Genomic DNA, 19441 nt, shown 5'->3' on the forward strand with positions numbered 1-19441 from the left:
GATGGTCTGGCTGGAATTTTATTTTTGTAGCATATAACAGCAAACAAATGAACTACCATTATCTCTTTGATGTCAACAGCTGTTGGCATCAAAGAGATAATGGTAGTTCATTTGCTTCAATGTACAGGCTAAAGATCAGCGAAGTTGAAAATGCTCCTCCAGCTGCTATTCTTATGGTTTGATGGTGAATAAGGTCTAGCCATTGCAGGGTTAGATCTTATTAACCATCTGGCAGAAGCATAGACTTGTGACTGATAATCAAGTTTTGATCTAATCAGCGCCATGTACAATCGAAGCAAAGAACATCTGTCAGCATCCAAAGAGGTAGACAATACAGTGCAAAGGATGTTTGTTGTTCTCCAGCAGTGAACTTATCTGGCAACTAATGTATAGAGGGAGGCAGGAATGTGAGTTTATAATCAAATATGAGCCCTAAGAACTTGGCCTCTAGTTCAAATGAGATTAAAGTTTGAACTGTCTAAGTTCTGGGACAGGAAGTAGACCACATCTGTGGCAAAAATGCACAAAAACTGGCTTCTGCTGGAAAGATCTCAACCCATTTTCAAGCATCCATTTTTAAAGATGGTCAATGATTTGCTGCAGTTATCTTTCTATGACAGCTTCTCTTACTCTCATATTACATGAATGACAGGAGATAGCAAAGTCATCCACATAAAGGGCATTACAATTGTAGGAAGGTGCTCAGTTATTGAATAACTCTTCCAAAAAGCATGACACGTAAAACTGAAACTTTTGGGACTTCCTCTTCTTTAGTACAGGGATGGGAGAAAGCAGTTCCCACTTGGACATACAAGATTCGGTTGGATAAAAAAGAAGATTCTCTCTGAGACTAAAATTGTGTGGGTCTTTCATTGTTCTGAATCTCCAAAGCAGTGTTGTATGTTTTTTTTTTTTTTTATATCAAAGAAAACTGGTACTAAATGCTCATATTCTAAAAAGCATCGCTAATGGATACTTCCAACCAGACTACAAAATCTTCTTCCTCTTCAGCTGAGTCTTTTCCACTGGTATCTATTGTAGAATGCATCTTTGTCCAGGTTTTTCACCTTCAGATCTTCCTCTACATTATCTTTGATCTTCCTCTTCCTACTTGTATTTCTATTATCATGATACTTCTTCCACCGTATATTTCATTTCGCTTCATTACATCTCCATACCATCATAATCGTGTTTCTTGTATTTTTTGTAATTGCAGTCACCTTTAGAGTACCTCTGATGTGTTCATTCCTCACCTGGTCTTTCCTTGTTACTCCACATAGCCATCGAAGAATAACCATTTCTGTAGTACTGATCTTGCTTTCATTGGACTTCTTCATAGGCAGTGTCTCCAATCTACATAACATTATAGGTCTCACTACCGTTCTGTATTTTTTCCTTTCAATTTCACTGGAACTTTTATATCACAAAATTCCTGAGATTTCTTTCCAATTCTTCCATCCTGCCTGAATTCTGTTATTGATTTCCCTTTCCACTTCACCTTTACTATCTACTATTAACCAGACTACATGATCAGTTGTAGAATATTTGCGGAAGCCAGATTGCATTCTGGAAAAAAAAGGTTGCATCTCTTCAGGAACCATAAAAGATAGAATTAAAAATTTTTTTCAAAATCTTCCAAAGGCAGCTGGTCAGAGCAATTAGACAATAGTTTGCTGGTAATTTTGGATACTTCCTTGGTTTCGGAAATCAATAACAATAGCATTTTACCAGGTATCCAGAAACCTGTCCTCACAGAAATTCCAATCAAAAGATGCAGCAATTGACCCATGTCTGATGGCAACAGATGTTTTACCATCTCATAATCGATGTTATCTAGTCCAACAACAGTTGGACAACATTTAAGCAAAGTAGCTTTCATTTCTTGTTTTCTGCGCAGCCTGTGAAATTCTTCAGTATCATTCAAAGAAAACAAAATTTGCTGTTTTTCTGATTTGCATTTCTGGGAATGAAACTTAGGGGGGGGGGGGTGATAATGATACTACTGCTGTTTCTGCAAATATCTCCACACGTGTGTTGGCAGTTGCTGTTGGGCTGGCAATTGTGCATCTATTATGTTCAGGGATAGAGTTATTGTTGGTGGTGGTGAGGATATACTGGTCTTTTATTTTCCAGATTTTATTCCATATTTCTCTGCTGTCGGTTGATCTTGTTATAGAGGATGTATATCAGATGCAGAATTACTTTTGGCTCACAATGGATGCATCTTGCTCAGGCTCAAGCATGCTTGAAAGCAATTAGGTTTGTTGTTGGGTATCTGTGGAAGATACTCCATGCTTTTTTCTGCGCATCCCTGGCTGCTGAGCAATCAGTATTCCACCATGGCTTAGGGAAATGTAAAAACTGACTATGTTTTAGGAATTGATCATTACTGGATTTCAAGTATGTTTTCTGAAGGTAGATGCATATTGGCATATACTTCTGCAAGAGAGATTTGTATCATCGATGTTTTTTCAGAATCCACAACACTTCCATTGCATGAATGTTTTCATTATTTATTTTTGGTGGTATCATATGGCTTCCTATGTTGAAAAGTTTTGTTTTCATTAGTCTTGGATTTTTTTTTCATTTTTGAGATTGTGGATGGCCAGTGTCCATCATTTCTTCTTCATCAGGAAAAATGTCCAAGATGTTGTCATATTGTACTCGGTCTAGGGTAGCAGAGGTATGCATGCTATCTGCTAATGGGCCATCAATTAGAGAATCCAAAGGCATATCTTGGATCCTCCAAAGTGCATATTCCATTATTTATTTATTTATTTTTTAACAAGAGGGTTTTCATGTAGTGAGACCATTTTTGGCATGTCATCTGCAGGAGAGAGAGAGTCCATATAGATTTCTTCTTTGCTTTGCTCTGAGGAGGGACTGACATGTGCATCAACAATCCTACTGACATTTTCTTTGCAGTTGAATGATCAGCATAAAAGGATTGTTTTACTAGATGGTGCTACTTTTGTAGTATATTACCTTTTGCCTCCTACCATGGGATGCTCTGCTTCATTATTATTTTTTGGATTTCCTTTTCATCCTTCCACTTTTATCATGCTCAGAAGTATGCTGGGTGATCTCCCTGAGAATTAGGGTATTTTGCTGTTTGGCTCTTACAATCCTTGTTCTTATGATCTTTACTTCCACACTGGTACTGATGCAGAGCCATGAGAAGAAGTATATGAATGACAATACTTCTGATATTTAAAGTAGCACAAAGGGTCTGGAGTGTAGAACCTAACTGGGCAGCTGAGATAACCTGCTTTGACAGATGTTAGTGGTTTTGGTGTGTTGAAGGTAAGGATAATGTTGCGGAGACGAGGTGCCCATCCCTATATATAAGGAATTTTCTTATGGCTGTCACTCTTGGTACTTGCGTTCAGAGCAGATCTTCTCATTGTGAACATCAAGAAAGTACGACTCTCATATTATGCCTCTAGTAACGTTTAAAGTTTTGTGGTAGATAACTGTAATTGGTACCCCCCCCCCCAACAGATGTTGCAATTCATTATTCTGAAAGTTATTGTAGTTGCTTCAATAAGGATATCACCTAAATGCAGTATCTTTACAGATTTTGGAGACGCTTCTAACCTTCTTCTGGATAAAGAAGATCGACATTTTCCCAAGTGGATGTTCCCCATAGAAAATCATAAAATCATGGATGATTCTATGGTTTTTGAACCATGATTGGGGTTTATTGAAAGACCCTGATAAACAAGAGGATGAATAATTATTCACTCACATGAGGAGTTTGATTCAGCACTAAAGTTCCCCACCCACCATACGGTCTCACTCTCCAGTGAGCAATGACTGTACTCGGGAGTGGAAAGGCAAGGCCACCACAGCAATCCATGAGTGCTGTCCCCAAACTATGGTTTTTGTCCCTGCACCATTAAAAAACCATAAATCATCATCACTAAACCATGGGAAAGGAGATTTACTGCAACAGCACTGACCCCTGCAAGTCCAGTAGACTGATTCTGACCAGGCCATCCAGGACTGTCTATCTTGCTGAAATAGAAGCCAGGATTCCTCTTTCTGGATGTCCATGGGTTGCACTGCACAGCAAACATGGTGGCAAGGTGTTGGATTCCAGTAATTGTTGCCTCGAAGACAGAATGGTAAAAAAAAAAGACTCAGAAGAAGCAAAGTCAAGAATATGGGGAGAAAAGCATATTAAAAGGATAAGAATGAAAACAGCCAGTACCATCACATCATTTGTGGTCCCCTCCATCACAAACAGGTGTCTCATATGGATGGGCTAACTACCTTATGGTATTCCTTTACTCTTAGTAAGCAGACAGCTAACCTCCTCTCTCATCATTCATTGTGGATCACAGTGGATAGTTTTCTTTCATCAGATTTTTCAATCAATGCTGGAGTATCTCAGGGCTTTGTACTTTCACCTACACTTTTCCTCCTATATGTTAATGATCTTCTCTCTCTCTCTCTGATACCCATCCTATTTGTAAGTTTGCTGATGACAATACTCCATTCCTCTATTTCATTCTCAAAATTTTGGATGCTCAGTTAATTCAGGCCTCAAGATCCTCTATAACTAATGCCTTAAACAACAATCTCCTTGCCATTTTCAAGTGGGATGAGAATAATGTGGTGAGCTTTAATGCCACTAGAATGCAATCCTGTCTCATTTCCACTTCACTCTTCCCTCATTTTTTACAATATTCTACTTGTCAACTATGATCAATTTTTTTCTTCTTTCACATCTAGCCTATCCATGCATCAGGTTCATAATCTCTTCAACCCCAAAAAACCTGGTATTCTAGTAGTCCATGTTCTGAAGAGAAATCCAGGAAGTACTTACTATCATTATTAGGTTTGCTATTTCTATCAAATTATGAGAAAGAATCTGTAAAGAAATGAAAATTAATTTCTCTAAATTCTCCAGCGCAGTTGTCTAAGTGGGTGGCATATGAACTCTCCAACCAACAGGCGGGAGATGAATTTCATCACTTGGTGAGACCAATGCCCTGCTAATTACTGGATGCATGAAGTGAAAAAGTTTCATGTTAGAGCAAGGTTCAAATATTATATAGAAAATAAATTACAATACAAAAAATATATAAATATTAACAAAAAAGAGAGAGAAAAAAAAAAGGCACCTTTTTTGTGGGTAGGAGTTACAAAAAAGAAACAATAGTAATAAATAAAAATATTGATGCCAATCAAATAATTTCTCTTACCTAAAGCAAGCTGTCTTAATGTACTGAGCATGTGCTTCTCTTAGATCATCTAAACTTTTTACTTTTTGCTTTAAAACAATCTGAAAGTCCTGCCATGTAACTTGCAGAACTTGACTTGAAATGTATGATTGCATAACTCGAGTAAAATGCTGCATCTCATGTCTACATAAAATGATATTATAAATTCAAAGTGAAATAAATAAATTTATTTGTAGCAAAGTATAGATCGATAAACAAAATCATGAAAACAAAATGCATATCATATTTTGTGACCACTTATATGTTGTGAGTGGTCACAAGCAGTATTGATTATAATTAAGTAAAGGGAAGGAAGAAATGGAATACAAGAGTAGCACAATATAATTAGTAAAAGTCTAATGAAGTGAGATAATTTTTTAAATATATAAAATTTTACAAAAAAAAAAAAGATAAATTCAAAATTGACATTTTATGTTGGTGTCTTATATACTTCGCCCAAATGAAACGATTAAACACAGAGGTACCTGTACTTAAATATGTTAGATGACAGAGCTAGCAAACTGTTAGTGGACAAATCAGTTTGAATGCAATAGTTTTCTTCTAATAACTGAACTTAAGCAAACTCGAGCCTGTTTATTACTTGAAAGAGTAACCGATTGAGAATACTGGGTTCTGCTGACAAGCAATTTTTTTGCACTATCCATTTAGCATGGTTGAGCCAATGGATAGTATCTCTACTCTCCAATCAATAAGTTGTGGGTTCAAATATGTGACCTTTTATGAATATCTTCAGGTGGCAGATAAATATCATCATCTGATGCAAGATAACCAGCTGTCAGCTGTGCAATGATTGTCTAGATATAAGAAAATGTAATAATCAAAAAGCAAATTATCTAGGGAATATAGGAATGGAACAGAATTTTCCAGACATAGCTGAAGAGATTGATGTGGGTCACATTCTGTGAGGTTTCATACATTATTCTGAAGAAGCACAATGTTGTTGTTATGTGCATTCCAGTCATTTTCGACTCTTGGTAATCCTGTAAACAAAGGTGCTCCATCCCACTTGGTCTCTTGTCCTTTCTCTCAGTAATTGTAAGTTCAAGTTAGCAAGTTCTTTTATGTTGTCCATCCAACTCTTTTGTGGTGTTCCTCTTCTCATTTTCTCAATCTTCCTCAACATAACTGCCTTTTTCAATGATTCATCAGCTTGCATAATATGTCCAAAGTACATTAATTTCTGTTTAGCAATCATCGCCTCCAAGGAGCATTCTGTCTTTACATTCTCTAAAACCTTCATATTGGTCATTCTTGCAGTGTTCATGGGATTCTTAATAATTTTCTCCACACCCATAATTCAAAAGAATCAATTCGCTTTCTGTCTTTCTTCTTAATAATCTAGCTTTCACATCGATACATCACAACTGGAAATACCATTGCTTTGATAATTCTAACTTATGTGGCTTTACTCACACCTCTATCTTTCATGATTTTTGCCAGGTTTAACATTGCCCCCCCCCCCCCATGACCATCCTTCTTTTAACTTCATCTTCACATTTACCGTTATTTCTGATTCTGGATCCCAGTAAATCATAACTTTAATGATTTCTATTTATCCCCCTCTATTAGAAATTCATTTAAATTGCCAGAAGCCATCGCTTTTGTTTTGCTGATGTTTAAATTAAGTCCAGCCCAGTTTTATTTTTTTCTGTCTTAACTAACCAAATCAACCACTCCAGATCATCCTTAGTTAGTGCTATGAGGGTTGTATCATCTGCATATCTTAAATTATTTATTTTTCTGCCACCAATCTTAATTCCAGCTGATTCTTTGTCTAAATCAGCCATTTTCATAATATATTTACTATAAATCACTTAAATATTAAAAAGGTAGGGCAACGGTACACAACCCTGCCACACCCCTTTTTCCACTTGAACACTGTCTCTTTCTCCAAAGACTGTTTTTACTGAAGCTTCTTGGTTGTGATACAGCTCTCTTATCAAGAGAATTATATGTTCAGGTATTCCAATTGATTTGATTATAATCCACAGTCTGTTGTGATTCACGCAATCAAAAGCTTTCTTATAATCAATAAAAGAGATGATTACTTTCTTCTGAAATTCTCTTGTTCTTTCCATAATCCAGCTCATGTTTGCTATTTGGTCTCTAGTTTCTCTATCTTTCCTAAAGCCTGCCTGTTCTTGTAAAATTTCTCTCAATTTGCATATGGCTCCAACAGCATTACTTTATTTGCATGTGAAATTAAAGTGATGGGTCTGTGATTCTCACAATCTCTGGGATTTGATTTTTTGGAAATGGGATGAATACTGATGTTTTCCAATCACTAGGCCAGTACATTTTCTTCCAAACTTTTTGACAAATTTCAGTCAATATATTCACTACTTTATCCCCACAGCTGCTCTCAATAATTTCACTGACACACCATCACTCGAGGAGCTTTTCCTTTTGATAGCTGTTTCATTGCTGATCACTTCGCATTTTATTATCATGGGTTCCTCAACAAATTCTCTCCTTTCAAATTCTTCAATATTATTATTTTTTTAATCTTTTTTTTCCACTGCTTCTTCTTCGATTAGGCATTTTCCCGAATTACTTTTTACAACACTTAATCTAGGGATAAACTTCCCTGTAAAATCATTTTTCTAAACACTTTCTTTTAAGGTTACACGGTGATCAGCATTCATATTTACGAATTTAGGGACACAAAACACACGTGTTGAAATAATTATTTTACTAATTATTAATAAAATAACACTTGACGTTTCGACCCCTGTATTGAGGTCATCATCAGAAAGATACACGTGTATAGGGAACCATTTGGTATCGGACCACAACACCAACCAAATGGTAAACTACAACCCCACGAAACATATCAAAAAGAAAACAACTGAATTAATTAAATCCATTAACACATGGCCAGAAGAAACAACAAAAAAAGTAATACCTCATTATGCCCACACGCCCAGAATTTATGGCCTGCCAAAAATACACAAAGCAGACACACCACTACGTCCAGTTGCTGAAGGAATCGACAGCCCAAATAACCACCTAGCCAAAAAAATTAGCAGCCACACTCAAGGCATTGGTAGGTCAGTCCCCTTCCTACATAAAAAATACACATTTCATAAACAAAATTAAAAATATTACCCTCAACGACCAAGATTTATTAGTCAGCTTTGACGTAACTTCCCTTTTCACCAATGTCCCGATCAATGATACTATCTTGCTCCTACAGAACATATTTCCACACGGCATCATGGCCCTCTTTGCCCACGTACTCAGTTCCGGATATTTTGTGTGGCAAAACAATTTTTACAATTCAAAAAGAGGGTACAGCCATGCGCTCACCTTCCTCCCCAATATCTAACTTTTATATGGAAGACTTTGAGCAACGAGTTCTAGAGTCAGCATGCCTAAAGCCCAAACTTTAGCTCAGATACATTGACAATATTTTCACCATTTGGCCCCATGGCCGCGAAGCACTAAATATATTCCTTAGATACCTTAACAAACAGCACAAACGTATCCAATTCACCATCAAAATAGAAAAACAACTCTCTTCCGTTCCTAGACACACTCGTCACAGGTCTTCCCTCAGGCTGTCTCTCATTCTCAGTCTACCACAAACCTACACACCCAGGCCAATACATACACAAAATTTCGTATCACCACCAAACACAAAAACTAGATGTCATAAGCACCCTTAAACACAGAGCTCAAACTATTTGTTCAAATGAACAAGCTCTAAACCAGGAATACAAGATCATCAACCATACATTTATAAAAAATGGATACAGTAAAAAAACTATTCACAAGATCCTCCACAGAGATACTAGCAAAAACAAAAAAGACTACAAGAATGCTATTGCCATACCTTATGATAGAGGCATTTCCGAAAAAATAGACAGAACACTACACAAATACAACATCAAAACCACCTTTAAACTCCCGACAAAATTAAGACACCTACTCAGTGCTTCCAAAGATCCTCTTCCATACCTAGCCCACCCAAGGGTATACAAAATGCAATGCACATGTAACCTACCATACATGGGGGAAACATGGCGAACCATCCCAATTAGGAAGGATGAACACAAACGACACATTAAAAACCTCCATTTTGGAAAAACCGGCCATTCTGACCATGCACTCCAAGCATACTACAGAATTGATTGGAAAAATACCAAGTCCCTACACTGCACCAAAACCTGGTTCGAGAGGAATTTAAAGAAGCATGTGAAATGCTCAAACATAATCCAAATCTGAACAAAAATGATGGCCTAACCATTCCAAGAATGTGGAGGACACATTTGCAACTATTATAGCAACCAGAACATGCCAAAGAAAAATCCCACTACAAGAAGACTTGGTGAAGTGTTCCCCCACCCCCCCCCCCAACATTCAACAGCAACTTGGACTGTACAAATCCAGAAGAATCTTAGTACATGAGGACTTTAGCAGAGTTAATTGTAGTTTTTTATTTATTTTATTTAAATTTTTTAAAATTAATTTTTATTTATTTATTTTATTTTATTTAATTATCACTTGAGGTCAGGCTAAGAAACAGATTAATTAACAACGTAGATTTAATTTACCTTTATAGAGTGCAAGAGAATGTAGCTTGGTTCCCTATACACATATATCCTTCTGATGATGACCTTAATACAGGGGTCGAAACGTCAGGTGTTATTTTATTAATAATTAGTAAAATAATCATTTCAACACGTGTGTTTTGTGTCCTTAAATTTGTAAATATGAATTTTTCTAAACAGATCTCTTGTTCTACCCATAATATTGCTTTCTTCAATTTCCTTTCATCTTTTGTTTAGATGTTTTTCTTTATCTTTCCTAGCCTATCTTTGGAAATCTGCAATCACTTCTCTAACCCTTTCTTTTTCTCTGAAGTTTCATTTTTCTTCTTTCCTCTGCTATTTGAATAGCTTCTTCTGACAACTATTTACAATCTTTCTTTCTTGTTGCTTTATTTAGTTTTCTTTGCTGCTTCTATGACTGTACAATTTGTTTACTCCCATAGTTCTTCTAATGCTCTTCCTGTTTTCTCCAAACTTTTTAATTTCTTTCTGATGTCTACTTTAAGAAACACAATACCTTTGCAATAAACCAATGCAGGATGTTTGGGAGATTGCAATGGGAAACTGGAGCAGCAGCTGTACTGAGAAGACATCACATTATGAATGTTTGGCCAAACACTTGACCTACATAACAGATAACAGCAGTGATATTCTAAACATTTTGGGAAAAGTTGTTTAAAAAAAATGGCAAAAAGGAGCAAGCTAGTAATAAGGGTAACTAACAAACTGCTGGATTTCTGTTCAGGAACTTGACTGCTCATTAATAATACCACGTAGATAAGTTCCATGAGAAAATGCAAGAAATAAGAAAAGTCTCAGTAACCACATTACTCTGATAGTGAAATTTTTACACTGCTAAGGATATAAGAATATTATTATTATGATTCAAGACTTCAATGGAGTCACAAGACTCATTGTGGGAGGCCTACATGACAAAACAGTATCATGTGCTCTCGCCACCTTATCAGGCATTGCTTTCTACAGTTAAATCACCCTTCATCTAAACAAACCACTCCTTACCTCTATTCCTCATGATCTATTTTTGTAAATTCAAGGCATGTCTCAAGTCTTACAACAGTTTAAATGTCTCAATCATATCATCTCTTCTGCTTCTATCTACCAAACTTTGTAGTCTATATTCTCTCAGTTTAGCCTCATAACTAACATTGTGCAGTCCTGATATCATTTTTGTTAGGTGCCTTTACACTCTTTTTAAGGTTAATTTATCTCCTACAAATCCTGGAGAACAAATTTGAGCACAATATCCAGGAATGGTCTGATCAGGGCTTTATACAATAGCATGACAGCTCTTTTCTCTCTGCTGGCCAGCATCCTTCTCAGTATTGCAGCAATCCTCTGAGTTACGTTCGCCACCTTTGCAATATGTTACCTGAATTTCAGGTTTCTATCAAACATCGCCCCGAGATCCCTTGCCTCCCCCAACTCCTCCAGTACAGTTACTCCACAATAGTATGCACAGCCTCCACTGACACATTCCAAACTTTAAGACTTTTACATAAAGGCTTGAAATGTGGAAAGGCAGGCAGGATTAGATGATATTCAAACAGAAATGCTGAAGAATGGTGGTATAAAAGTCTTACAGTTGCTGCATTGCATAGTTCAGAAAGCCTGGACAGAGGGACGAATTCCCGATGATTGGAGTAGAGCTCTCATAGTACCCATATATAAAAAGGGAAATAAAACTGAATGTGAGAATTACAGAGGTATTTCTCTACTGAATGTTCCTGGCAAGATCTATGCAAGTATACTTGAGAAACGGTTGAGAAGAATTGTGGAAGAAAAGCTGGGCGAAGAACAAGCTGGATTCAGGCCAAATAGAGGCTGTCAGGATCAGATCTTCACTTTATGACAAGTTGAGAAAGCATGGGAATATAACAAAGATCTGTATTTAAGTTTTGTCGATCTGGAAAAGGCATATGACAAGGTGCCAAGAGAGAGAAGCTATTCAATACGCTACAGTTATATGGTGTCAATGGGACATTATATCAATCAATATTTAGTCTTTATTTGAGCTGTAAGGCAGCAGATAGAATTGAAGGAAGTACAGGAAGATGGTTTAATGTTAAATCTGGGGTGAGACAAGGATGTACATTATCCCCTCTGTTATTCATTATCTATATGGATCACATTATGAAGGAAAGTGGTATTAAACATGATATCAGAATTGGAGATGTTAATGTCAGCTCTTTGCTTTATGTGGACGATGTTATACTTCTAAATAAATCCGCTACAAGTTTGCAAGATTCCCTGACTAAATTGAATAACTGTTGTAATAGATATGGTATGAAGGTCAGCAGTAAAAAGACAATGAAAACAGGCAGAATCATTGAAAATGTCAACTGTGTTGTGAACGGGGAACCTGTGAAACAAGTAAAACATTTCAGCTACTTAGGCATGATTTTTAGTGAAGATGGTAAATTAAATATAGAAATAGACAACAGAATCAACAAAGCTGGTATGGTGTGAAGTCAACTGAATACATTCATATGGAATAAGAGAGAAATTAGTCGGAACACTAAATTAGCTGTATAGAAGACAGTGTTCAAACCAGTTTTAACTTATGGATCTCAAAGCTGGGTCAGAAGTAAAACACTTGATCAAAGACTAGAGACCGCAGATATGAGAGTCCTGAAAAAGAATTAGAGGCGTGAACATGTGGCATCAATGGCAATATCATATTAAAAACGAGGATATTAGGAAAGAACTTGACATTGTCGGCATCCAGGAATGCGTTAGCAGAGCTAATCTCAGATGGTATGGTCACTTAAACAGAATGGGCGAGGAAAGATTAGCAAAACAAGTGTTCTTGTTTTGCTAATCTTTCCTTTGCTAATGTTTTGCAGGAAAACGACCCAGAGGAAGAGCAAGATATAGATCGATTGACACTGTACAAAGTGCCTTAGACGATAGAAAGATCTGATAATGTTTGAGTCTTGACAAGTAACAGACTGATTTGGAGGAAAATTGTAGATAGGAAGTTAGTAATTATTATTATTATTATTATTCAGGCCTCCATGGAGTCAAAAGACTCATCGTGGGAGGTCCTTCCTAAGAAACACAAAGTCTATCATACCACTCCTTGAACTCACTGACCGTTCTCGCTCAAACCACTACATTAGGCAATGCATTCTATGGTTCAACCACCCTCCATGGAAAGAAACCACTCCTCACCCTCTTGCTCACAGTTTCCTTTTGTAACTTCCAGGGATGGCCTCTTTTCATCCCTCCTTCCCGCTGTTCAACCAAGCGAAAGAACTCCCCAGTATCAACCCTTTAACCACTTCTCAACAGTTTAAAATGATGTAAATTTTTCATGTAGTACTATCATATCCTGTACACCCCTTGAGGGTACATGTCAGGAATTTGATGACGATGATGACATTTAGCTGAATAACACTGATATCCCATATATTTTCTCATCTGTCCAGTTTATTCAAATCCTCTTGAAGGGCAACCACATCTTTTTTTTTTTTTTTTTTATGTTGGGCCCATACACGAGAGGTTGATTGATCAACCTATAGTTTATTAGTACAGTATATGGGTAGTGGGTTGAGAAAGGAGAAACTTGTTTACATTTGATTTAAAAGCCTGTATTCCTATTGTATTCCTTGGAAAATACATCAGGGAGAAGACTTAATATTGAGTGGGAGAATTACTGATGTTATTTCATATGAACATTTATTATGGAAATATTTAGAGAATACACATAATGCAGAAACTAAACGGCTATGCGAAAGTGGGAGGAGTGAGTTGGGAAGAGATGGATCATTTATCAATCTAATTGCTCTTCTCTGTATTGACTCAAGCATTTTGAGGGAGCTTTTAGGGGGCCCACGGCAAATGTGAGAGCAGTATTCAATAACTGGGCAGATTTGTGATTTGTATAAGGTTAACAGCTGTTTAGAGGTGAAGTAACATCTTGAGCATAAGAGAAATCCTAGTTTTTTGGAAGTTGAGGATGCAATGGTTGTGATGTGTTTATGTTAGGAGAGGCCTAATGTTAAGGTAATTCCAAAAAGACAGTCTCATCTTTTCTGGAAATTTGAGTGTTATTAAAAATAATACTGGGTGAAAATGAGACTTTTTTGTGAGAAATAAGACATAACTGGGTTTTACTAGCATTGAAGTCGACGAGGTTATCTGAATTGGAGGAAATCTTGGAGATCAGAATTGAGGGCATTGGTGGTTGATGTTCTGTAGGTTGAAGTGAGTTGTATAGAGTAATGTTTGTCAAATGAAAGGGAGGAGTGCAATCTGCTGTCATCTGCAAAACTGTGTATCAGGTTGAAGGTCAATGAAGTAAGTCATTGATATACAGAAGGAAGAGGGTTGGTGAGAGAACAGAACCTTGTGGAACCCTGTTATTAGTCGCATAGTGAGAGGATAAGGAACTGTCTACCATCACACACACACAGTGTGCGTCCAGACAGAAATATGGCAATCCAACTGCAGAAGTCCTGAGACAGTTCAAACAATAGGAGTTCGCTTAGTATGCCTTTGTGCCAGACCTGGTCAAAAGTTTTAGAGATATCAAGTGCAACTTGATATCTTGAGATTTGCCATTGTCAGTTATGCATGCATTGGAGGCAAAGTGTGAAGCCAAGAGATTAGCTTTTTCTGTGGGTGATGATGCAATAGAGCCATCTAGGTATGATAGAGGTGGGAATAGTGTTGAGCAAAAGTCACGACAATACTTTAGCAAGAGACCAAAAGGCATGGCTGCCAGTTTCCTGTTTTTTGCCCATTCAAATTCTGTTTTGTAAGCATAGCATCAATTGTTTTCTTGCATTGATTTTGGGCTTTAGTATAAGCACTGAATGAGCCAGTTGTGGTATTCTTGATTTTTCATTTGTACTGCCTTGGCACATATTTTGGAGAACCAGGGCTTAGTTAGGAGATGGCAGTTCAGAGAAGTGTGGGGAATGCATGTTTCCATGCCAACAAGGATTACTTTGGTGATATATTCGGTGCATATGTTTGGATTGGAAGACTGGAAACAACAGTCCAAAATCTGTGCTATTACTAATAACTCTTCCCAGCTTCACATTATCTACAAACAACTGAATATCCCCCCTGTAATCCACTGACAATGTCATTGATATAAAGATTAAACAACTACTGCTTTCCCCACTTTTGCATAATCAGCAAACAACTGAATATCCCCTCTTAAATTTTCCCTTATGTCATTGATATACAAATTAAAGAGGTGGGCCCTAGTACCAAACTCTGAGGTACTCCACTAGTCACCATCATTCTCTTAGACTCCACTCCACCATATACTACTCTCTAGTGTCTGTCTGTCAACAACAAAGAGTACCTCGGGGTTCGCTAATAGGGCCACTACTCTTTCTATATATCAATGACATAGGGAAAGATTTAAGAGGGATATTCAGTTGTTTCCTGATGATGCAAAAAGCCATGGATAATGATTGTCAATTTAATGTTGCAAAATGTAAGGTTATGCACTTTGGGTTGAAAAGTTGCATATGGTGTATCATATGATGGTATTGATTTGCAGGAAATTGATAAGGCTAGAGACTTGGGGATAATAATGGTGGAGAAAGAGTTAAAGTTCAGAGGGCATATCGTAAAAGTTGATAAAATAGCTCAACAAATTACTTGGATGTTGAAAAATATGCTAACATGTAAAGATAAGGAAGTTATTATCCTTCTTTATAAGGTTATAATTCAGCCACATCTTGACTACTGTGCACAGATTTGGTTACCTGGGTTTCTTGGGGACCAGGAGGTGGTCGAAAAGATTCAGAGATGAGTGAATCAACACAACTCTGAGTGACCAAGATGGTGACAGGTCTGTGGAATACTCCCTACGAGGATAGGTTGAAGGTTTCTGGGTTACAAAGTTTAGTTGATAGGTTGAAAAGAGAGGACATGATAGAAACTTTTAAGATATTAAAGGTGTTTTATAAAATTGATGCAAGTGACATTTTTTAATATATGACAAATAGTCAGAGAACAAGGGGCCATCCATAGAAGTTGTGTAAGAGTATGGTTAGTCGGGGTGTGCGGACCTGAATTTTTGCACGGAGAGTGGTGAGTGAGTGGAATGAATTGCCAGAATTGGTTGTGAGTTCCCTGATGGTGAATGAATTCAAGGAGAGGTATGACAGGATTTGTGTGTATGATGATTGATTTGGGTCTTCCGCAACATGTCTACGGACTCCATGGAGATGCCGTAAATAATAATAATACAGGTTCCAATACTGAGCCCTGTGGGACCCCACTTGTAGCCTTCTACTTCCGTGATACTCCTTCCTCATACACAACTCTCTGATATCCATCAGAAAGCCCAATCCAATTCACTAACCTGACTTCTAAACACATAAATATCAGCTTATCATGTGCCATCCTGTGAAAAGCTTTTGTAAAATCCAAAAAGGCAGAATATGACTTTTCCTCATCTATCACTCTTGTTACTTTATTATAAAAGGCAATCAGATTACTAAAACAAGAGCGTTCCATAACAAAATCATGCTGACTCTCACAGATAACTACTGATGAAATACAAACTGGTCTAAGTTCGGCACCTCCATTCTATTACCACACTAATACAATGGCACTATCTTATCCTCCTTCCACTCCTTGGGCAACTTTCCCATGACCAGACTCTCATTGAGAAGCCAGGTCAATGGAGCTGTCAGTTCTTTAGCGCATTTTCTCAAAGCTCATGGCAAAATCCCATCCAGAGTATTCAGTATTTGAAACACTCTCTCTCATTGTAATTGTAAACCTGGAACCCCATCCCTCTAGTTAAACCTACTTCTCCAGAATGAAATACCCCAATAAAGTGTTCATTGAACAATTTCACTATGTACATCAGTCACTCTACTCCCATTTTTATCCAACAACCTCATTCTTTTTCCATAATCATTCCACCTTCTTCTGGCCACATAATGAAGGAATTCCTTAGGATTTTCTCTGGATCTCATGGCCAATCTCTTCTCATGTTCCAGTTTTGCTTTCCTTACCATACTAGTCACTCTCCTGGACTGAGTCATATTCTTCATGCATCTGCTCTCCACTTCTCTCCTTATATCTCTTCCATAACCTCTTTATCACCTGCAGTTCTTGTTTGATACTGTTTGTCATCTGCTTTATTGCGGATTTATTAATACACCATATTGCGTTCTATTTTCACTTGTGGTATACAACTTACCATTGATGCTAGAGGAGTGTGTGTGCATATATATATATATATATATATATATATATAGAGGAGTCTGAAACAGAATTGACCACTATTTAGTTTTGAACATGAGAAAAACAAATATCATATTAGCATATATATATATATATATATATATATATATATATATATATATATATATAAGAAAGTTTTAAAATGGATCAGCGTTGAGCAGTGTTCAGAGATGAACTCTCGACTTGAACATACAAATATTATCATAATTATCAAATTCCTGATATGTACCCTCAAGGGGAAGAAGAGTGTACAGGATATTATAATAGTGCTATATGATAAATTTACATGATTACTGACTTCCAATTAACAATTTTCATCTGAATGAGTCTGTTATCTGTCAGGCCTACAACAGTGTCAGATCTGATATTTCAGCATTTCTAAAGAACTTGTAACTTCATTACAATGTGACTTCAAATGCCTGCTTTACTATGCTTTCCTCTCTCATTCTGTTTAACTGATGACCTGAGATTAGCTCTGCACATGCATTTCTGATTACTAACATTAAGTTACTTCTTAACATCTTCATATTTAATATGATTCTGCCATTATTGATGTCATCTGTGATTTTTTTTGATGAACTATATTACTTCTAACCCATATCTCAGATGCATTAGTTAAAATCAGTCTGAATATCATCTTGTATACAGTTACTTTAGTTAAGTGTTTTCACTAATTTCTCTCTTACTACGTATAAATTTATTCATTAGACTTGTGACCATACAATCTTTGCTAATTTTATTGTCCATTTCCATATTTAATTTGCTTTTTCATGATTTATTTAGTGTATGGCATAATAAAGACACATGACATCAAAATATATATAAATACATATTTGTGCAGACAATAAAAATGAGACAAGTATTGCACATATGCAAATATCAGGTAAAAAAAAGTCACTAAAATTTTAAGTCTAGTTCAGATAGCCAATTAAGAGCTGAAGGATCTTTCTCAAAAAAGTCTCTCGGGTCACCAGGGTAGGCTCTTATGCTGCAGTCCTCCACAATGTGCCAGGTGGTTTGGTTTATGGCTCCACAGTTGCATTTGGGTGTAGGTGGTGATCTTCCTCACTTGTGTAAGCTGTCTGTGCAGATACCATTACTGTGCATATCCTATTTACGCTTTTCCATAGATGATGTGGAAGCTCAATCCCTTTCGGATTTTGTTGGGAAGGATATACTTGTTCAAGTCTGGTGGCAGTTTTTCTTTGCAAGTTTCTAGCCATTTTGAATTAACATTGAAATTTCTATTTACACCACCTAGAACATTGTGGAGGACTGCAGCATAAGAGCCTACCCTGGTGACCTGAGAGACTTTTTTGAGGCAGATCCTTCAGCTCTTGATTGGCTATCTGAACTAGACTTAAAATTTTAGTAACTTTTTTACCCGATATTTGTATATGTGCATTACTTGTCTAATTTTTATTGTCTGCACAAATATGTATTTATTCTGATGTCATGTGTCTTTATTATGCCATACACTAAATAAATAATGAAAATGGACAATAAAATTAGCAAAGATTATAGGGTCACAAGTCTAATGAATAAATTTATTCATTATGCATTATGCAGTAAGAGAGAAATTAGTGAAAACACTTAACTAAAGTAGTGGAGGCCTTCAGGTTTTAAGGCGATTCATATTTATATATGGGAGGTCTTCATGTATTGGCGACAGGGGATTGTTGTTTATTTTTTTGTACTCTTTTACTAGAGCATCTTGTCTGCGCAGGTTCGGTGGTGCAATATTGCTCAAAGTTGGAAGCCAGTAGAGGGGATTGGATTTGACACAACATGTTATTGTCCTCATCGTTGCATTTATTTGCGTGTCGATGTTCTTGATATGAGGAATGTTTAATAGTACTGGTGAACAATATTCTGCTGCAGAGTAGACAAAGGTCAATGTGAAGTATCGCAGTGCAATAGCAGAAGAACCACATGTAGAACCATAGAGTTTTTGTATGATGTTATTACAGGTTCTGATCTTTAAAGAGATTCTCCATTCTCTTTTAAAAGATAATGTTCTATCCAAGGTAACACCCAGATATTTAGGGAAATCTTGGTGCTGCAGCATTGTGTTGTTAAAGGTGACCTGAAGTTTCCTATTTGCCAATTTGGTGTTTAGGTGAAAAGAACTAACCTTGGTCTTATTGAGGTTTGGTGTTTGTCTCCATTTATGAAAGTATTCCACAATGGTTCTAAGATCATTTGTGAGAATATCTTCAGTTACTTCGATGCTCTTGTGTTGGATGGCGAGGGCTATATCATCAGCATAAGCAATTTTTTTTGACCCAGTTGGCGGTAGATCAGATGTATATAAGTTGAATAAGATTGGTGCTAATACTGAGCCCAGTGGGAGCACATTGTTCAGCTTTCTCAGTTTGCTCATTTTGTTTCCCAGTA

The 19441-nt window shown here is 36.8% G+C and overlaps 1 protein-coding gene across 2 annotated transcripts in view; it reads right to left on the reverse strand.

Annotated features, from left to right (window-relative positions):
• Positions 1-19441, reverse strand: part of LOC150106226 (gamma-tubulin complex component 6-like) — a 909633-nt gene that overhangs the window by 110360 nt on the left and 779832 nt on the right. For both annotated transcript variants that reach the window (XM_090392253.1, XM_090392252.1), the window contains one exon: positions 5211-5372. In XM_090392253.1, coding sequence (XP_090248379.1) covers positions 5211-5372 — 162 coding nt within the window. The remainder of the gene's footprint in view (positions 1-5210; positions 5373-19441) is intronic.

The sequence above is a fragment of the Typopeltis vanoorti genome, chromosome 5 (genome assembly GCF_054136105.1).
Source record: "Typopeltis vanoorti isolate ZY-2024b chromosome 5, IOZ_Tvanoo_1.0, whole genome shotgun sequence".
Taxonomy (NCBI): domain Eukaryota; kingdom Metazoa; phylum Arthropoda; class Arachnida; order Uropygi; family Thelyphonidae; genus Typopeltis; species Typopeltis vanoorti.